Source organism: Oenanthe melanoleuca, chromosome 3 (genome assembly GCF_029582105.1).
Source record: "Oenanthe melanoleuca isolate GR-GAL-2019-014 chromosome 3, OMel1.0, whole genome shotgun sequence".
Classification (NCBI taxonomy): domain Eukaryota; kingdom Metazoa; phylum Chordata; class Aves; order Passeriformes; family Muscicapidae; genus Oenanthe; species Oenanthe melanoleuca.
The window spans coordinates 51606639-51629366 of NC_079336.1; the positions used below are offsets into that span (position 1 = coordinate 51606639).

General features: G+C 35.9%; 1 protein-coding gene across 1 annotated transcript in view; it reads left to right on the plus strand.

The window, feature by feature from the left end:
- Positions 1–22728, plus strand: part of LAMA2 (laminin subunit alpha 2) — a 330175-nt gene that overhangs the window by 269138 nt on the left and 38309 nt on the right. The window contains exons 41-47 of the mRNA XM_056488060.1: positions 1286–1424; positions 7064–7166; positions 13071–13187; positions 15303–15485; positions 18181–18335; positions 20077–20220; positions 21108–21241. Of these exons, the coding sequence (XP_056344035.1) occupies positions 1286–1424; positions 7064–7166; positions 13071–13187; positions 15303–15485; positions 18181–18335; positions 20077–20220; positions 21108–21241 (975 nt within the window). The remainder of the gene's footprint in view (positions 1–1285; positions 1425–7063; positions 7167–13070; positions 13188–15302; positions 15486–18180; positions 18336–20076; positions 20221–21107; positions 21242–22728) is intronic.

A 22728-nucleotide genomic window follows, 5' to 3' on the forward strand; every position in this document is an offset into this window, starting at 1 on the left:
CTAGAGCTGTAGTTGAGGAAAGAGTTATGCTTTTCCAGGAGTGATGCAGAGGCAGCTCAGGCAGGCAGTTTCTGCAATAACCTGAAGGAAATCCCTCTCCCTCTGTTAAATACATGTTGAGTCCAGGACTGTACCTTCTGTCCACCTTGTCTTTTCTGTGGCATTTTGTAGAAATCAGAAAGTAATTGATGCAAGGATCAGAGCCCAGCTGTCACAGTTCTCCAGAGAACAGATAAATTACCAGGATGAATTTTCCTTTCTTCCACACACACAGTCTCAATGAGTATTTTCTACAAACTGGAACAGGTCCAACAGGAGTAATCCCTGTCTCTCTCATATTGGCATACACCTGCATTGCTAGAGAATTTCCCAGAGAGGCAAAAATCCAAGTTCAGATCCATTCTTATCCAGTTCAAATGGGGATTTTAACCCATTTACACTTTATTCAATAAAATCAACATAGGCATTTGTTATAATGACTACTGAGATAGTTGTCTTCAAGTTCATTCTGTAGGTGCAGCAATTCTTTGTATAAAATATTTGAATATGTCATACAGAGAGAGTGAAAGAAAAGTTGTTTCCCCAGCCTGCTGACTAAAAATTCCCCTGTGAAGAAGGTTAGCTGAACTCTATCCCTTAACCAGCAAATACTAGCTGTATTTAATCAATTTATAGCTATCAAAATGGAGTATTTAATGTAAATTGAACATCATATTCAATATAAGAAGCGTTGCTACTTAGGATTGTTTTTTTTTTTTTTTCCTTTTTTGGTCAGCAAAATTGACATTTAGGATTTGGTTCAGACTGTGAGATCTCCTTGAAAACTAGCCATTCTGTGTTTGGCAGCCAGACCAAAAAATTAATTTTTCAGAGATTCTACTTTAAAACATACCTGTGATGATCCTTCATGTTCATACAGTGCAAGTTTCCTTAGGTTGCCTGGCTCAGCACATAGCCTAAAAACCCACATGATGAATATGTTACTTGTATTAAGAACATTAAGCACAGTGCTATCTTTTCTCAGTGTCTGATCTTTCTTTTTATCTCTCAGAACCTCCTCTTTTAGCAAGCATTGTTCTTTATGTCTTTCTGCATAGATAAAATATGAATTCCATTAAACACATGATGCCAGACCTCCTGAAATCTCAAATGTAGCATTGCTCTCTAAACACCTTAGAAATAACCTTAGAAATACAGGCTGTGGGGTTTGAAAATGTAGGATACTCTGTTCTGTTGAGCTCTGACAGCAGGTTTAATGGTGTGTTTACTTTCCCCATCCCAACAGAATCCTTACTGAAGCCAAAAACCTCTCTTTCAATGCCACACGTGCTTTCAATGCTTATACTAACATCAAGGATTTCACAGACGAAGCTGAAAGAGTTGCCAAGGAAGCCAAGGCTCTTGCAAATGAAGCTATGCAAGCGGTAAGGAAAATGACTAAATGGGGGAGAAGGTTTAGATTTTTTGTAGAATCTGCTACACCTGAACTCAGATTCATGTTTTGCTGTCTTAAAACTTTATATGAAGACCTTTGCCATCATATATTCTTGTTTCACAAGGAGAAAGCGATGCCTCTGTCAGAGCTACATGTACTTTCAGACAATCCCTATTTGTTCCTAACAACATCCTTACTTTTCTTCCCCATTTTTTTTACTATCCTTCCTCCTGTTTTCCACCTTTTGGTGTGAGTGTATGGCTCAAGCCAACAGCTTTGAGTCAGGAGTGTAGGCCCTTTGATATTCAGTAGTGCTACTTTAGATGTGAGTAATACATTCATGAAATAAAAAGAACTCTGCACCTTAATTAACTGTTCGACCTAGTTCCCTGAAAATGCTTGGAGGCGCTTATCTACACATCAGATGATCTGGATGCACCTGGCCAGAATTCTAGAAATGGAGAATTGTAGGAGGGGAGTGGAATTTTTTATTCACTTTGTGAACTCTACCAGTTTTTGCAGAAAAATCTTATTCTCACTATGAGGTAGCACATGCAGATTTCCAGAGAAAATGAAGATAACTTTTAAAAATAGAATTGCAAGGTAAAGTCAGCTCTCCAGCTTGAGTCACAAAGAGGATCTTGGCTCCTTGATGCATACACTGTGAGCAGAAAACATTCTGAGCATGGCCAAAATTATCTTTTATGTCAAATATCAAAGAAGTTAATGGCTAATTTGTGGGAATTGGTCAGAGACCAAAAGACATGCACTTCATATGCATACAGAAGCACTAGGCAGTGACAGTGTGAGATTGCCAGAACTTTTATTTGATATAGAAACATGTAGATAAACAGAAACAACTTGGAGTTACAGCACTTGCACGTGAATAAAGGTAGCTTACAGAGAGGTACTTCAGTCAAATGGATTATGAGAATAGCAAAATCAATCACATGCTGATTTTAACACACATTCATGTAAAGGTCTGTATTCATCAGAGGGATAAAGGGAACTAGCCACTGCAAAAAAAGTTTTAATATTTGTATGTTCTTTACATTTTCAGGGTTTTTTCAAATAACTACTAACTACTACTACTAAGTACTGTATTTCTCTCTTGATGAGAAAAAAATCACCTCACACATTAGTATGTGCTAGTTCTCTGTAAATAGTTCTTTGTTTCACCAGAATGCCTAATTACACCACAAAAATAAATTAAGTCCTGGCCCTTTCTGTTTTTTCCTTCTCAGTAAGATTTAATACATGCTGTCTTTTTCTCCTTTGATGACTTGGAATGGGTGAGACAGGCAGCTCTTTCAGGGATTGAAAAGGGGGAAAAAAGAACACATAGAGCAATAAAGAAACAAAGCTAGAAATTACAGGATGGTGAAAAAAATCACTAGGTGATTGCAGAGAGAAAGGGAATTGATAATTTAAATGATGGAGGACAAGATGGACAATATGATGTAAATAGAAGCAAGAAAGTAGCAAGGAAAGAGATGCAAATATTAAGTTGATGTTTTCAGCATCTCCTTTGCATGTATTCATTAGAGGGAACTTGGGTTTTTTATGAGCAGTATATGTGAAATGAGGGTCTAGTTGATGAGGAAGAAAATTGAGGCAGCTGATGCCTTTTAAATGTAATTGACTTGATATAGAGGTCATCGGTGGTTTACCATCAAATTGCTGCAGAGCAATAGATTTAGCTGTTATTTTTTAAATGAGCATTTGAGGGTTTTGAGCCAGATTTTTAAAATATGTCAGTTATGAACTACAGTCATCATTTCTTTATTCTATTTCCTTGTTTTTATTTAAAGACTGTTGCTCACTTTAGGTGAAGAGTTTAGCTGGTAACCAGGTAAATCAGGGTCCCACTTTCTGGAGGTCCCAAGGAGCTTTTAGCTGAGCTTCAGCACAAGACCAGGAATGTACCCTTAGTCAGGGCTCTCTGGAGCACAATGGTTCAAAAAGTCTCCTAGTGGGCAGCATTGGTGAATTTGCTCCTAGAAGATGATGTAAGCCCCTGGAAGCTGTGTTGCCAACTTTCTAAGAAGTTTCTCTGGGGACCCTGTGTAAAAAATCATGTCTTTACCCTCCCTTTGAATGATGGAGCCATGTTCTCTTCTGTATGAGCTGTTGTGAATGCCTCCACAAGTCCTCTGTAAAAGACTCTTGAGTTCCAGCTGTGAGCAGAAAATGGAGAAAAGTGCTGTGGCTCACTGTTCATCCCTGGTCCTCACCTCTCCCATTCACCAGGAATAGTGTTGGGGCAGGGGGACGAAGGTGTCCCAACACCAACGAGCTGGTGTGTGAACCAGAGACAGTGGGGACAGGTTTTGGGTTTAGGTTCTATCTTGTACATCACTGGATCAAATTATTTACAAAAACCTTAGTGATATTTCAAGAGGTTTTTGGTTTGTAGTGGGAAAATGACTTCATTTTCAAATTAATCTAATGTTGCTAAAAACATGAATGAAAAGATGCTCAAAATCCATCGTGATTACAGGAAGCCTGATAAATGACTGGAAAAAAATGTATTAAAAATATGACAGAAAAATTACTCCTGAGCTTTTTATGATGGATTTGCTCTCCCCTTTGAAAGCAAAATAAATTCATCAAAAATGAGAAATCTTTAGCATTCAGGCAGTTTCAGCATTCCATTACTTATGCAGTAGCTGATAGGAGTCAGGTTAACATATTCTGCTCATATCTCATAGATCAGAATCATAGTTATACACTCTTTATTAAAAAATAGATTATTTCTAGACTTTTAGAGAGGACTTACAGGTTGGGGACTGTAGGAAGCACAGGGGACACATGAAGTGTTTAGGTCATGCTTTCTTCTTTGATTTGGAATTTTTTTGTAGGTGGTGCTCCAGCAGTTCTGTTGGATGTCTAGTTTTCCTTATATAAAGCTGCCTAGACATCCTTGTGAGGATGTCCTGAGGTACAAATCATTTTTGGTATCCATCATCAGGGCTGGTAGAAATGAGAGTAACCCCATCTCTTTCATAGGAGAAAGCTTCACAATGTTAGTGTATATGAAAAGAAAATAATTTAACAAGGCAGAACTATTTTTAAGAAGATGAAGCAGAGCTAAAAACTGCACAGGGCTTGCATGGGGAGGGGTGGAAGGGTGGGGGCCATGAGGAAAGGCACAGGGAGAGGAAGGTACCATTCACAGATTATGGACATCTTGGAAGAGACAGAATTAGAACAAATTAAATTCCAGAGACCCTGCAATTTTCAAATTTATTTTGAATCACAGTATCTTTTTTCCTTTTTTTTTTTTTGTTTTGTTTTTCTTTTCTATTATCTTTTTTTTTACAGTATTTGTCCCAGTTTAGAAAATAATGTCAGTCTGTTGGCTGTAAATCCTACTAACTTGTAGTGTTTCACCATGACCCAGGCTTGCCACAAGCATACAAATTCACCTTACACAAAGTTATAAAATGTTTAGATTTCAATTACTGACTGCTTCAAAACTTGACATCTCATGAACCACAAGAAAAACTAGTAAAAAAGAACATTTTCTATCAGATGATTTTATTAATCCTCATTTTCAATATTTTTTTAAATATAAAATAAAGGTTTTAGTAAGTACAAGTTTATTTCTCTCTGAAAGAGCTTTTCTAGTATTAACTTTATACTGAAATCTGTTTCTGACTAATTGTCATCACATGCCCAATTACTGTCCCTGATTTGATGAACTTCTTGGTTTTGCATTGTAAATCTGGTCTTCCAATTTCATTTTATTGACTATAAACTGCTTCAACAACCAGTCAACCATGCTTAGTAATAATAATAATAATAATAATAATAATAATAATAATAATAATAATAATTTTGTAGTCTGCAATGACAGAGTTTTCATACCCTGAGTTCTGTTTCTATTGGGAAAAGAAATTTAAAAGTATTATCTACTTTGACAGGTGCATCTGTCACAAAATCTGGCCAAACATTCTTCCTTTAGGAGCAGTCTTTTGCTTCATTGGGTAGTTTTTTGTATCCTGGTTTTTTGGGGGTTTTTTTTTGTATTTTTCTGTTGCCGGTGCTGTTATTGTTATTATTTGGTAGAGAAAATCTATAAAAAATGATTTTTTTCATCTTTTGAATGTATATGTTTTTATTGTTGAAAGGAATGCGTACACAGCTTAATATTTCAGGTGAGCTTGGGAAATGGTTCAAGGCTCAAATGGTGATGTGTGCCTCAGTTCTTAAAATCACATAAAATCTTACATTTACATCCTATCTAAATACAAGGAATCTTTAATAGCTATATCCCTGTGACATGGCAACATACATACCATGAGATATCCCATAACAAAAAGCTTGGTTCTTGTGCTGGTTTCACTTGGGGGGGAGGCGGGGGGAGGAGGGAATAATCTGGAAATCTTATTCTGAGTTCCTTTTTTTTGTGTTATTAATAAATTTCTTCTTATACCCTTTTAAGTTTTAAGCCTGCCTTGTTTTTGCTACTAAATCCTATCTCTAAAAGAAATTAAATATATTAATATTGGCAAACTCAAGTCAAACCTTGACAGTTCTGAATTTTGAAAGTGTCCAAAACATTCTCTAATATTTTTAGAAGAAAGAGAAACAGCAAGTTCACTATATATTTTTTTACAGTGTCATTGAAAAACATCAGAGCTTCAGCAATATGTGAAATGTCACTTCTGGGCTTGCTCATTATAAAAATAATGAATAGCAATAATAATTGTGTCATTTAATTGACACACAGTTAATTTTTGAGTATATGTATCTGCCCTGGAAAATGAAAAGTAGCTGCTTCTTAATTACACACCAGTTACAAGGCTATGACCCATGACTAATATAGAATATTATCTGGCTGTCAGGAGTATTCTCAAAGAAATGTATTCACTATGATGTGTGACCTGAGTTCAGTCTTACAAACTGAACAGTAAGTGGTTCAGAACCTGGAGCATTTCCTACTGACTGAAAACACTAATCTAATTTAGAAAAATCATTCCTACTATTGATCAGTCTCTCCACTGAAGGTAGAGGTGGATGTTTTTCAGGAGAAAGATCTTTAAGTAGCATGATATGATGAAGGATTGTTACTTAGTAATAAAATTCTTTCAGTTTAATTGCAGTTTGCCCTTTTAAAACTGTATTTCTTATTTCTTTACTCACATAGCAATTATAATTCTATATTTTAACCACAAATGAATCTCAGTTGACATTATTAGAGTCATCAGATCCAGTCTGGCTTCTAAAGTTTCTGTAGCTGCAGTTAGAGAGAAATACTGTATTATATGGTGTTCTGTCCATAGCAGGAAGGATAGATACATATTTAAGTTGAAATATGTTTTGTTTGTTGATTTTGCACAGTTTTGCTCTTAGAGTTCAATACGTTTATGTAATACTATAAACATTGTCTCTCTCTATTGAAGTATTCTCCGATATTCCAAAGGGGATCTGACACTCCATTTAAAAAAATATTTAGAATTTTTTTTTCTCTTAGACTAATATTATGACAATGGGATGTAATTCAGAGCCCACTGATATGCACATAAAATTTAGATGACTGTTCACTTAGATCATGATCACATGTCTTTTATGACCTCAGACTTGCCTGTATGTTTGACACTTTGTTTGTTTGTTTGTCTACAGACATCTGGTCCTGAAGGGTCACTGAAGGATGGTGCCAGGAGCTCTCTTCAGAAAAGCTTCAGGGTCCTTAACGAAGCCAAGATGTTAGAAAGTGATGTTAAAGGTGTGTGCAGTATATGGCATTCAGATCCACTAAATAGAGGGGGAACATGTTGTGGTTGAGACTACTATGCTTCTGGTATGAAGAAGCCATATGGGAAAAAAAGTAGAATTTGTTACCTGATTTGAAATTGGACAGTGTATCAGTGAAGAAGATTCTCCTGTTTTGTGTCCAGGCATTATACAGGAATTCCTGTCCCCTCTGTCCATTTCTTGAACAAGAAGGTTGAGGAGGGAACCTATGTCTTCTCTTGCTGACTACAATAAGAGCAAGAAAAATCACACACAGTAAATACTCAAGGCTGAGTTTTAAACTTATCACAGAGATGATGCATGAATCTTCCCCATCCTGCTAGCTTAGGCAAACTAAGAACGTTTCTTATTAGAATCAAGACAGATTTTCATAACAGAGTCTTCCTTGTTTTTGCATACAAAATTCTCTTTGGTCTCCTGGGAGATACATTAAGAAGAGCATACAGAATAAAGGAGGTGATCCATGCAGCTTAGTCATCTTTTGGCTATTACTACACTTTAATTTAGTTTTGGCAGCTCTACGATTTCCAAGTGCAGAACTAGTTAACAAGTAAACATAATGTTTAATAAGGTCATAAAGCATAATGTTTCATAAGGTCATTAATTGCATTTCATTGTCAGATACTGTTTGAAAGTGAAAAACATGATTATTTTCTTGTAGCTGAACTGAGGGAAAGAAGTGTGTCTGAATAACTAGTAAATCTTGGATGTATGTTTAGGGTCTTCTTTATTGCAACCCTCTACTTCCAGATTCAGTACAGATTTAAGGTTGGAGGAACGTATTTCAGGAAATACGTTGTAGAAAATCACAAGACTATGGGAAAAGGCCAGTGTGCAATTTCAGTAGCATGGCTGAAGTGGAAAAAAACAGTGATGCTTTCTGGAATGCAAACTGCTGTGGCTTGCTATGGCTGCTGTATAAGAATCACTAAAAGAGCTGTGCCACAGTGCTCCAGTGAGCAGACTCAGCACCTCAGGGTGGAGTCCGCAGATCTCTGTGCCCCCAGGCAGGTGTGGTGGAGTAAAGCACAATGCCCTGTTTTCAAGGGCAAATTAAAATGGTATCCCTGCAAGGACGAACATGAATTCCATGTGTCCACACCACTGTTCAATTTAACCCTGAGACAAGATAAATTACAGTCATTGCTGCAGAGAATATTGAAAAAAAATATTTTCTCATTGTACCAGTGAAAATTTAAGTTGATAACAGTTTTATAATTCAGAAGAAAATGTCCAGACAGCCTAGATATTCATAAAACAAACGTAATGCAAGCAGGCAGCAATGCTTAAAATGCACATATTTGATCTTTGTCTATGTTTTAGCCCCAACTGAAGGGTAATGAGATGGAGCTTCCTTTAATGCTCTCCGATACATCTTAAAGTGCTTCATAAAGGCAGACATTCTGAACTTGAACAGTATGCCTTTTTACATCTAATAAAACATGTCCATGCTCCACAGCTAGATCCGTGGAGATCAGTTAACACTGTGCCCAGAATACAGATGTATAAGAAGAAAATGTAATGACAGCTTCTATTCCCCTCTCTGTTTTTGCACCAAAGTGGTGATATTATTAGTATTGTGAATTACATAGAACGTATGTTATTAGTATTATGAACATAATCCCTCTGGATGTCTTGATTTTCTCATGAGAGAAATTGAGAGTTCAGTGTCAAACTAATAAAAAGATATTTTCTTAGAGTCCTTATAAAGCCACCTTTTCAGAGTCTCAGCTGGAAGTACAGGATGGCTAATGGGCACTCCATAAAGATCTGGTAGACAGAACTAATCACTAGCTTAAAATTTCCCTGTCTGCACCACATGAAGTACATTAGTTAAAGTAATGTAGATCCATAAGCCACTCAACTAATATACAGTCCAAAAATCCAGCCTGGGCTGTGATAGAAATGGGAGTGTTTTCTTCCTACATTATGACATTCCCCTGATTTGTGGCCAATTACCTGAGTTATAAAATGGTTGTTAATCATGAAAATGTTTTATATTACCACCAAAGACTGCTGAAACAGTCCTTACAAAGCAAAGCTTCTGACAGAGGTTATTAAAGTAGAGATTTAGTCATTTCTCTCTCAGTGGGATTAGGAGTTAGAAAGAATAACTCTGGTGGGAGAAGCAAAATCTGTATGTAGTACTGTGGCTGAAAAGGAATTTTGAAATTTGGGCTTACCAGTGTGTAAATGTTGCTGTTCAATGAAAAGTGAATGTAAGATGCATAAACTCCTCTTCAGCTGGAGATTGCTGTCAGGTGGCTACTAAAATTCTGCTAATGTAATTTATTTTGCTTAAGAATTGACAACCTGAAGAAGACATGTCTTGTTGGACAACACATGAATATTTTTAGCTAAAACATTTTCCAGCTGATAGGCAACATATCCAGCTGATAGATCCCTTGTTTGTGTATTCTCCTCTGTGTTGTCTTTCTGCTGACCTGGCATACTGCATTCACCAGATTATGGCAGTCAGTGCTGAAGGTATTCTTTTTAAAAAGTTAAACTTAATTAGCTGCATTTTTCTAGCTACATCTCTTTCTCCTGTTTGTTCCTAATGCCAGTTTCTAAGTCTTGCTTGGTTTAGGGAAAAAAATTCAGCTTGTGACCATGTTCCTCTTTATAGGATGAGACTGTGGGGAGCAAGAAAGCCATTTGGGAGACGTAACAAAAAGATAACAGAAAGAGATGTGTGTAACAGTCAGTTCATTTCTGCTGTCTCCAGTCAATAACAACAGATGCTTTTGTTGTTCCTTGGTAGATTTCCAGCTTTAGTCTGGTTTTGGGATACATGCATTTGGTAGCACAGCCTTATTAATGTTTTCTTGGACAGTTTCATGTGGAAAAACTGCATTTATCCATACTGTCAGAAAATACCCGTTTCTGCTATGTTCTACCATGATGGTGGCACATCATCAGCAATTAACCAGTGCCACCTGTTTATGTGATCTGCAGAGACTGTAAAATAGTGTGTCTCTGGTAAATCACTCTGTATAAACAGTAACTAGATTCCTGAGTTCATCTTAAGATGAAATATTTGCACACAGCATTGTTTGTTTTCATTTGACTCCACTCCATTCATGCAGAGGAATAAGGGATGATGCTTTATCCTGTAATGCTCTGTTTAATATAAACAGAAATTGAAAATCTTTGTTGGTCTTAACCAAGCCAGCAAACACAAAGTCCAATACATGCAAAGTCCTTCAAGTTCCTGCTTACTCTTTAGAGTTTAGCTTCAGCAATGCATGACTAGTTTTGCTGATTTGAACAACAAACAGTGCATTTATTGGCATCTTGTGCCATCTCTGTGTAGAGCTAGTCAAGTGGAAACAGGGTTGAGATAAATTTCTCATAATACTGCTCAACTTATACTTCAGTGAGAGTAGACAGTGCCTGGCATCTTTCAGTGCAGACCTGCTAATCTCTTCCAAGTCAGATAGGCTCTGTAGTTCAGAAAAACTTCGACTATTGCTGCCTGTATTTTGACTAACTTCAGTGCTTAACTGGAGGATCTTGGGCCTTCAAATCATTTCCACTTCAAATTATTTTTTTCATAAATGCTAATAATTAAAGGATGTGGAAAAGATGACATGAAGTCAGTTCAGTTTGTGATTCATGCCACAGATTAGTCTAGTGCTTAGTGAAGATGCCATCTGGATTACAAGATAATAAATTACTTCATAATAAAACTTAATATCTCTGTGAAGGATGAACAACTTTCTGAAAAGCTGATCCAGGACATAGTATCTCCTTACTTCTTGCTCTGTAAGAGCCTCCCTAGGACCACTTATTTATGGCTTTATTATTGTAACTAAAAAAAAACCCACCTACAGTAAAACTGTATTTGAGGAATTAAAAGAAAAATTACTAAACAGGTAGTCTCAATATTCAATTTCAAAATTTATAGGGAAACTTCCCTTGTTAAATTCCATAAAATTCAGTTTGCTGCTATGGTTACAAAGCTGAAAACAGAAGTCTGGAAACACGATTCTTCAGAAATATAACTGAGGGATAATTAGCATGCTGAATAGGAAGAGTAGAGAGGAGAAAAAAAAGATAATTTAAAAGTATGTTACAAAGTTAGAGCATCACCACCATAAATGAGTCAAACGTCTCAGAAATATTGACACAGTTTGTAAACACTAACATTCCACTAGAAACACCAAGAAATAATTTCAGAATTAAATGGTGGAAATTAAAGCCAGGGGTTTTTTATATTATTACTTAACAGGAAAACAACTCAGATAAAATCTCAATAAATAAAACACAAGACCACCCTGGTTTAACAATATCATGTTAACAGTAGCCTCCTTCAGCAGTGGGGTCATAACCTGTCATTTAAAAATAAAGCTGTTTTTAAGGATAAGAGTGATCATATAATATATGCAGTTTTTCCAAACTGTGTTCTGGTGTTAACTGTGCCTTTCACAGTTCACACAAATGTCCTGTTCTTCTGCAGAACATTTTGCAGGAGTGAAGGCTTATTTCCGGGCATTCCTGCTGTCCTGTGTGTTGCTTTAATTTAAATAAAGCAAACAGATTTCTTTTTCAATGGAGTTTCAAATGGTCTAACAAAAATATAGTTCTCATTTAAATTCTTTGTGCTGTTTCAGCCTTGCTACAGCTTGGAAAATTCAATTAATAATTTCTTGTGGGCAATATAAATTTTGTTTGATTTTTCTCTTTACAAATTGCTTCTTGCACATCTAATTTTAAGAAACCATCATTTTTTAGAATTTGTGGAATGTGAACCACATAGGTGTTTATTTTCAATAACCTGTCACATACCTGAAGGTCACAGTCATAGCTTGTCATCCTGAACTCCTTTTCTACAAATTATTCTTCTCTTCTGGCTATCAAGCTCAGTGATGTTAAATTAGTTTCCCAGTAGGATATGCCTTTAAGGTAAGAAGTTACCAGCTGTCTGTTCCAAAGAGCTTCATATCAATACAGAGAAATAATGAAAAATGCCCACTGTAATGGTAGTTTAAGCACTAACTACATTTTTTGTGTCAAACTTTACTTCTGAATTTTGGGATAATGTCTGTTTCAATAGCCATAAAGTTTAGCTGGAATCTCAGTTTTGAGATTGTTGCATTGCTCTGCTGGATACGATTCAAAAGACCCTGCATAGTTTTTATTCAAAGTAAATGCTGAAAAATAGGAACTTGCTTGTAAATGAGGATGTCAGTTTCAGCTGTGATGTACTAAATATGACACACCTGTGCCTTTGATTTGTACTGGTCCTTTGCTTTGATCCAATTCTTAACTATGGATATTTTTTCCTAGGTGGGTGTTTTCCCAAAGAGTTTAGAATGTTTATTTCATAATAAACTATCATTAGTGTATTCATCTCATGTTGATGATCAGTGATCTTGTATTTTCCTTGGATTTTATGTCAACATCTATGAGAAAATCCAGTTGCAGCAGCAAGGTGGCCTAATGTGTCTTGTTTCTTTCACACCACACTCAACTCACTCAGTTCAAGCAACCACCTTAAGAAGAAAGGCAGTGGCTTAATCTAGGAAACAAAACTATGACTAGTATCACAGTTGGTGATTTTATCCTTGTGTGAATTTGCCTAAATCATAACACCATAACAAGTTCTTTCCTCTGCACACCTTTGAAAAACCCATGATAAGTCTATACAGCCCTACAATGAACTCAAGTATTTAGATACTATGGAAGTAGGGAACTTAAAGAAACTGGAGATGACCAGTGAACCCCACAAGTTCTGCTGGACTTCCTTATTTATACAGTTCAGTATCTTAATGAAAAATGCTTGCTTGTTATTATGCATGTTAGATTATGTGCAAAGAAAAAATAGTGAAAATAATAAGTTAAAGCATCTGTATCATATGCATTTTTACAGAAAAGGGTGATGATCTCAACAGCACACAGAACAGGCTGAAAGATGCTGATGAGAAGAATTCCATTCTCTTGAGAGGTTTGAATGAAACCTTAGGAAAGCTGTCAGCCATTCCTAATGGTAAGTTGGAAAAGTCTTGCAACATTTGACTCAGTCTTGCTTTTTTGTTTCTTTTTCCATCACTTAACATTTGTCTCATCAATCTTTGCCTGCGTCCATACTGGGTCTACCTTGAGCACTGGCTGTTGCAAGACAAAGACAAGCAATGTGAGAGAGAAAACTGAACTGAAAATGTTTACATGGTATCAGTTAGAATTTTGGGATGGTAAAAGGTACCCTGTCTCTGCAGTTTGCAGAAGGTTTCTGAAAGAAAATAATTATGATATCAGAAATTATGATACACTCTGAGACACATAGTCTTTTGAGGGAGAGGGAGAGGGAGAGGGAGAGGGAGAGGGAGAGGGAGAGGGAGAGGGAGAGGAGAGGAGAGGAGAGGAGAGGAGAGGAGAGGAGAGGAGAGGAGAGGAGAGGAGAGGAGAGGAGAGGAGAGGAGAGGAGAGGAGAGGAGAGGAGAGGAGAGGAGAGGAGAGGAGAGGAGAGGAGAGGAGAGGAGAGGAGAGGAGAGGAGAGGAGAGGAGAGGAGAGGAGAGGAGAGGAGAGGAGAGGAGAGGAGAGGAGAGGAGAGGAGAGGAGAGGAGAGGAGAGGAGAGGAGAGGAGAGGAGAGGAGATTTTGGTCATTCTATAGTGATGGGTGAGACACCTAGGATGTTCTTACGAAAATCAAAGGTTTCACCACCACACACCCAAAAACTCTGCTCCTCCCCTTAGTTCAGGAGTTATCTGACCTCAGCAGAGCAACCTGCTGCTTTTGCCAATGGACCATTGCTCAAGCCATTAACCTTCAACATTTCAGTATCTCACATATGCATATTCATCATTCAGTAGTGACTTTTTTTAAAATGTAATACCCATTAAAATCCCAAAATCCTGAGATGTTGGCTACATTCCATTGTGATAGCAAGGGACTGGGAACTGCAATTCACTTTTATGGCAATGGATAGTGAAAGAAAAAATGAATGTTTTAAAAAATTAAATGTTTTAAGCCAATCTATTTTGCTATTAATTATTCTCCAAGTAGCACTTTATAAACTGAAGTTTCACCTTAAGAAAAGTCTCTGAAGAAAATCAGTATTCTCTCTGATTTCTGATGGTCTGGATGGTTCAGACTAGTAAACCCTTAGCGTGAAAAACAATTTACTATTCATCTTGTACATTTTTGTGGCTTTAAGATTCCAGCTAACTGAAAAGTTTTGGTTTCTATTTAATAATCCTTTAAATCAGCACTCACAAAATAAATGGTTTAATATTTCATGCTTGTCATGTATCATTTCTTGGGTTTTGGTCAAGATACTGACATGGGCATTTGTCTTGAGCACAGATAGATGTCTCAGTCAACCAAAATGGACCTCTAAGGCCTGTTAACCTTAGGACTCAGAATTCTAAATATGGAACAAGTAAAAGTAATATGATTTATGTAATCATTAGCAATGTAATAAACTCTTGGCAGATCAAGGGTGCTTACTCTTGGCACAAGGACACTCATAAAAACAAGCAGATGAGTATTCAGAATTAAATTCAGAGCAAATAGATGGCATGGATAAGAAAATGGAGTAAATTAGTTGTCCAACAGGAAAACGATCAAATGAGGAAGGGAGAGAAAATGACCCTGTCATATATCTTGTTCAAGGATTTGAGAAAGCAGAGAGCACCTTAAACTAATAATTCTTGTGTCCCTGTTATACTAATAGTCAGATAAAAGCAGAAGGATTCAGAATGAGGTAGACAGATCATGTGGGACAAGGACCCACATGTGTAGGGATGGCATAATTTAAGGTGTGACTGAAAATAATTTTTTGGTACAAATAGAGGGAAGTAACAGTAACTCCAGCTTTCACTCAGCCAGAAAGTTGCATGACCTCTAATAATGACCCAAAAGGAGCTACTTAGATATGATAAAAAAAGGAAATAGGGGTTCTCTTTTCTTTCTCCTGTCAAGACTGACAATGATAATGGTTTATTAATGATTCTGTTGTATTTCTGAGGTGCTGTTTTATTTTGGGGTTTTTTCAGGGCCAAAATTTCAGGAATAAAGGTGGAGTTTTTTGGAGCACAGATATATATCTTTACTCAAGTGCACTCTGGACCATCATTTAATTATCATTTTCTACCTACAGATACAGCTATAAAGGTACAGGCAGCCAAAGACAAAGCAAGACAAGCCAACGATACTGCAAATGATGTCCTGGCCCAGATTAAAGACCTCAATCGGAATCTCCTGGGTTTGAGAAAAAACTACAGTAAACTTACAGATGATGTGGCCAAAACAAATGCAGTTGTGAAGGATCCAGTCAAGAACAGTAAGATCTTTTTTGGGTTTTTTGATGGTGGTTTTTTTCAGTTTGTGGCTTTCATTTCTATCTCAGAATTAAACAGAGACAGTCCAGAATTTCACTTACATAGCATTAGTACTCTATGCTGTGATAAAAAGACTCTCTATCAATTCTGTTTTCTGGGCTAATGTCAGCAGGATGAACATGTGATGGATAGATTTGTTCCTCAGATTACTTTTTAAAGTATTTAGGAGGTGACTAATCAAAGATTCTGACTGGCAATTCACTGCCTGATTCAAGAAAAATACCCCACACTAAATCTGACTTCAGTCAATCAGATAATCAGTCCTGGGAGAAATGTATGACTTCTTTCATATACATTACTATTTTTGGTAGAACACTGAAGACACTTTAAAAAAGAAAGAAGATTCTAGGAATGGGGTTTTGTCTGCTTTTTTCTTTTTTTTTTTTTTTTTTCTTTTTTTTTTTTTTTACCATGAATTCTGCTATCAAATTTGACAATTACTTTAGCTTTTTCACTTTGGTTAGGATGGATAAAAATGGATTCTGTATTACAATGTATTTTATGGTGAATTGCTAGACTATCTCTCAAATGGGGGTATACAGCCACAAAACTAGAGTGTCTTTAGAAAATGGCTGGAGAACTAATTTCTTCGCTATTCTGGGCTCCTCAGATTGTTGTCAGCTTGATGAAGCTGGGCACCTAAAAACATACAGTTTAGGAGGCTGTCATTCTCATTGTGTGGACAAATACCCTCTGCCAATTGTTGCTGTAGAACATTGCTGCACAAGTGAAAGAAATTAATCCCAATGGCTTTTTGTTACTGCCTGTCTAGACAAGTTCCCTGTTGCTCATCAGCTGAGATACATGTGTGAGCCCCAGTACAATTCTCATTGGGTGCACACAAGTTCAGACAATATGAAAAGTAGTTATTGATTGAAATAGTGTGGTTAGATTACAGCAGGTTGTAGGACCAGCAGATCTGTAAGATCCCTTGCAGGGTGGTGGGAAACAACTGAGAGGCAGCCTTAAAGCAGTCATTTCTTGGCACTGCTGAATCTAGACTAGGCCATCTGTTCCAGCTCAAGTATTCTGAGCCTGTGTACATTAGCCCTTTAGTTGAGACTAGGAGTGAAAATTCAAAATTTAATTTCTTGATTGTCCCCAGTCATTATTTCGTTTGCATTGAAGAGTGGTCTTAACACTTGCAAACTGTTTCATGTCAGATAAAGCTGAACTGTGAGATGTTCTCCAGAAGTAACACTTCTGTCATTCTCCAAATGTTAATGGATACTCAGATTACAGAATGAGATTAGAGTAATGTAGGGTGAACCATTCCAGATGAAGTGAGTAGGCTGGCACTTATGACTAAAAGCAAAAGTAGACATAGCCTCTGTATGTCAAAATTCAGGTGCTGAATTCTCATTTTGATAGATATAAAAAGCATATTTAAGGGTTATTTAAAAGATAAAAAGTTATTTATAGACTCGTTCTGTCCCTTACTTTACTTTATATTCTGTTTAGATCTTCAAAACATTTTCTTATGTTATCTTCTGTCTCTTATGTTATCCTCTGTTTTTTCTCTTTTCTTTGTCTCCATATCTTGCCTGCAGAAATCTGTACGTATGTTTTTCTTACTTGCAGCTTATAGTGTGCATTTTCCAGTAAACAATGACTCACTGCTTACCATTGAAGCCTCTGCATGGTCCTCTATGTTTCACATTCATTGAAGTGGCTAAATAGCTACTTTTTGAAAACCTTGAGATAAAGTAGACTTGGTAGCTAGTTTAATTTACATGAAACCTTAAGAAGCATCTTGAAGGTTTTTGTATGAGTGTTTGGGTCAAAAAACTAGATATGCTTTATCTAAGCATTATTTTAATTGCTATTATTATTTTTACTATTATTTTCATGTAATATGAATCTTTCTGGTAAATGCATGTTTTTACTTTTCAGTGTCATCCACAAAAACCCACATTCTCATGAGAGCCAGGTGTTGCAATCCTTAGACCTGCTGATGAGTTGTCAAAGAGAGGGTATTATTCACTAGTTGTATGTTGTGGGGCAAAAAAAGAATTTGAGGCTTAAAGAAAAAGAGAGGCAAAAATATTTAAAAGTAAAATTATTTAGTTTGCCTGGAAAAAATCATTTGCAGTTTACTGTCACTTTTTTAAAATCTGCTTTCAGTACACATACAGAATTTTAAGCTTGTGATCACAATAAAACCTTTTTGTATTTGTGCCCATTATAGTTAGTTCAAGAATTCATTTCAAGTTAATTTTAACCCAGTAATTTCAGAAATTACTTATGGAAACCAACCAGTTTTCATTAATCCAGCATTTTTCTTCAAAATTTGTTTGTTTTTATTTAGGAAGAAAGCAAATACTTAATTCATAAATGTATTTTGCTACAGCAAATATTTTCCATGACTATCATTCTGGCCTGAAGCATAGTTACATCTTTAAAATCCTGCCTTAACACAAGTGTTCACTGCTATTGCTGCTTTAACTTAACTCTAAACATTCTGAAATTGCCTTATTCTGTTCAGGTAGCTTCCTGGCCTGTGTGTACCTCCTATCATAGCATATACAATCTCCTGAGCGTTGTGTATTGCAGAATTTTCTTGGATTTTATTATTGCAATGTCTAATTAGTTTCTGACACTATTCTCTAAAGCTCTGCCTTGTTCTTTCTTATGAAGTTGCTGATGCAGATTCCAGTATTAAAAACCTAGAAAAGGAAGCGGATCGCCTGCTAGATAAAATCAAGCCAATCAAAGAACTCCAGGATAACTTAGGGAAAAACATTTCTCAGATAAAAGAGTTGATAAACCAAGCTCGAAAACAAGCCAATTCGGTAAGTCCCATTTCTCAAAAAAAAAAAAAAAATCCAAAAAATACCCTTTGAGTACTAACAAGATTTAATTTTCTACTTTTAATTTCTTTTCTTTAGTGTGAATCCTTCCTAATTCTAAGCATGTGTAAAGGGAGCCAATAATGGTGTATAATTTCTCAGAAAAAAGAAAATGTTCTGATTATTTTCACTCTGTGTCCTGTTTCTTCATTTAAAACACAAACTTGTTAAATGAATAACATCTGCAGGAATGAATCTCAAAAGGTTATTTTTAAGAAGTATTGCAGGTGATAGTACAGCAGAAGAGTCACAATATCATGGATTTTTTGTGAAAACAAAGTTTTAATTTTCTGCTTCAGAACTGTTATTAATTTTTAATTAATAATTAAAATTATTAAATTAAATTAAATTTAAATTATTAATAAATAATTAAATAATTAATGTTATTAACTGATTTAATTTCATAGAACTTACATTACTCAAGAATTACATGATCAGATACTCACTGAAATTTCTGAGCATATCTGCTTTTCCTATATTTTTGATTTTTCTCTGTCCAGTAGTAGCACTGAAGACTTGAACTTAAGAATATATTTTTAGTCCATTTAGTGAGTTTGAAATCCATCTCCCTGATTCAGTAATACTGTCAACTCTAGGACCATCTGGTTAATACTGAAATTATTCAGCTTGTGATTTAAATAGCAAAGGAAAAAGAATCTTGTAGATGGTACTTGAGAAACTTTCCTCAAAAATGGTTGAAAAGTAGTTTAAAAAAATAAGCAACATAATAATACCATACTGAGAAAGAAGTGATAGGATAAATAGTAGGATACTGGTGAAAAAAGTTTTCAACACATATGTGATGAAATCTGCACAGAACAGAAAGACAGACTACAGTAATGATATGTTTTGTTACATCCATCTTCCATCTGAGGGCTTTGAAGTACTTAACTGCTCAGTATTTCTGAGATGAGGAAATTAGGGGTTTGGTCCTATAATGGACCTCCTTTTTAGCAGAGTTTGCTGTAAGTATAAGGTGATACCATTATGTACATTTTGTCTAATGCATAAACATGTCTAGCTGGGATTGAAACACCATTGTACTGTCATTATGTCTGTGCTGGCATTATGAAAGCAAATGGTAAAGTGTTTTTATCTGTGCTCAGAGCCTGAGGAAGCCAATACATGCATCCAAATGCATATGTCACTCAGCTGTGGAAATAAAACTTAGTTATGAATGCCAACTCCATTAGGGACTATGTAAAAGCAGTGATAGACATAACTGTTGGTTTGAAAATAATTGTGAAAATGTGTCTTAAATTGGCATAATCAAAGATATTACAAGAGAGAAATAGATAATTATGACTACCCAACAGCAATATGCTGTAATTCCTTCAGGAATGCTACTTATTTTCCTAGCTGCATATTCTACTTTTAGACTGTCTGTACTGCTAGAATTCCACTGTTACTTGCATTAGACCAGTATATCTTCTAGCTATTTTTAATCTACACCATTCATCCTTTAAATGTGAATTACAAAAAGAGATTTTATTTCCTTTTACTAAACAATCCCAGAAAGAAAATTCAATTTCTACCTTCTTTGCATATCCAAGCAACTCACCGGCACTTGTAACAGAAAAATGTGAAGGAAAGAAAAGTCTTATAATTATTTGGAAGCATTATTTGGTTAATTCTGGAATAATAAGCAGTGAGCTGAATTATTTCTCTTGTGTTTGTTTTGAAGATCAAAGTGTCCGTGTCCTCTGGCGGCAATTGTATTCGCACGTACAGACCAGAAATAAAGAAGGGAACGTACAACACCGTCATTGTCAATGTGAAGACTCTCGTGGCTGACAATCTGCTTTTTTACCTTGGAAGTGCCAAGTTTGTGAGTCTGTCTCCTGCCTTTCATGTCAGAGTTGTTCCATCAAATCAGACTGCTGACAAATAAAGAAGATGAGAAAGCCTTTTTTTTTCACCCAGAGGCTTCAAAGCAGTAGTAGAGGGTCTAAAACAGTCTAGACATTTACTGTCTTCGGTATTAATGTAGAGATTTCTATTATATGATCAGCAAATTTTTTACATTTATCTTATTTTAACCAGATATGAAATAGCAGGCTGGTACATGAGCTTTAGAGCTTTAAAATTCACAGTGCAACCATAGTAATTTTGGAGTTGGTTGTGGGTTTTCCCTAGGGAATGAAGTAGCTAATCATATTGCATCTGTCAAAGCTCCTATTTATTGTAATTTTAAGTCAAGACTACAATTTCAAGCATAATAATGGTGAATTATTGTTTCCCATGAGGCCTATAGCAGACAGACTTCTAAAACAACCAATAATATCTCAGTAAATGGGAAAAGTATTCTATTTTCTAACATTTCCAACATATATTTTATTTACCTTATACAAAATTGAAAGGCTACATGGCATCATGTATCTCAACATCTTTCTGCTATCCAATGGATGTTTCAGAGTGTTCCTCTGAATTAAATCCTCCTTTTGATGTCTGCAATATTAACATTATGTAAGTCTGGCAGTCATTTGCTGCATATCACTCAGAGAAACAATTTGCTGTCTTTAGACTCCTTGTTTGAACTAATAAAAACAGGAAAGAGAGTCTCATTTTAGAGCAATGTAAGAATTAATGTTAATTTTCTACTGTCTACATGTGGGCTTCTGATGCCTCATTAGACCTTCTGAAATGTGAAAAGATCTGGAATTAAATTTTAAATTAAAGTATGAGGTCACTTCTATTTTCATATTTTGCATGTAGACTGACTTCTTGGCCATAGAGATGCGCAAGGGCAAGGTGAGCTTCCTGTGGGATGTGGGATCTGGAGTTGGACGGGTAGAATATCCAGATCTGACCATTGATGATGGGTTTTGGTACCGGATTGAAGCCTCTAGGTGAGTAAATATTTCACTTCCAAGGTTTTAGCAAAAATGGCTACTGTGAGAAATTCTAGTCTGGTTTGACAAAAGGTTTTGGACCTGCATACGTTAGTACCAAAAGTGTATACACTACAGTTAGTGTTGAAATGTTAATTGTTCTCTGTCAAGAATTTGCTTTTTAATCACATTTCCCCTCTAGAATCAACAGTCTATGACCCCTTATATTTATTCCCTTTTGTTTATTTATCACTATATCAATTTTCCTCTCTAACTAATTTACTTTTAAAATCAGTTTCAGGTTTTGGCACTCAAATAGCTACTATTCTTTTCTCCCTGAATTTTAAAAAGGAGCAGCTTTTCTGAATTTCTGGTCTTGATACAGTACTGCAAGTGAATGGTCTGTCACACAGCAGTATCTTGATTCTTACTCAGAATGCCATTCCCACAGGCAAAATGTCTCATCAAACTGCAAATATTTATGAAAGATACAGTTCATGAAAATTGAAGAAGGAGATATTCTGAAAAGTTGAAATATATTTTGTAATTTGAGATCAGCTATTTAATGCCTTTGAACTTTAGAAATATAGATGCATAAATATTCAAATCCCAAATTGGTTAGCTGAAGCTTGTATTTTCCATTCAAATAGCAAACATGTGGCATATGGTGTAGTAATCACAGCATAAGGATTGCATAACTCTATGGCCTTTATCTTGAATAGATCTTAGTAATTTAGATAAAATCAGCTGTATTTGATAGAAAGCTGAGTAATTTCTCCTGCATCATTACAGTTAATTTCACATAGTGTTAAACATAGAATGGATAATATAGTTAGAAAATGAGAGAATGAAGGAAAAAGAAAACAAAGCACTCTAATTCTGGTATCATGCATAGCTCCCAGAGGAGGAAATGGCATTCAGTTTTAAATAATTTAATGAAATCACAGAAATCAGCCATTCAGAGCAGAGAATTAAATAAAATTATGGCACGATCTCCAGAAGCTGGCTTAATGAAAGCTTGCTGCAAGTAAAATACAAACTGGGGTACAATACAAATTGTAGAAATCTTTACCAGTACATATTTTGCATACCAAAGCAGCTTCATGACACAGTAATGCCAGGCTTTCATTTACAAGAAAGCTGCTTCAGCAGAATATGTAGCCAGAGCATGGTATAAAATTCACACATCCTACAAAAGCCCATTACCTATTAGCTGGTTGTTCTGGATATATAGGATGTGCATGCCATTAGTTTTGAGCCAAGTGCTGGATCAGCAGTTTAAAATGATTACAGCTGCACAAATCAGAAGTACAGAGCAGTGTTTAGGAGAATTACATTGCAGAGGCATTAGGTGGATTTGTAGGATTAAGATGAAGGGCTTGGGACTGGTTTAGCATTCTTAAGGCAGACTTCACAAATCACATACCCTATGGAAGAGTCTTCAACTCTGAACATTTTAGTCCTTTTGATAGCTCTACTTTAGTTCCTTTCCGAACCTGTTGAAG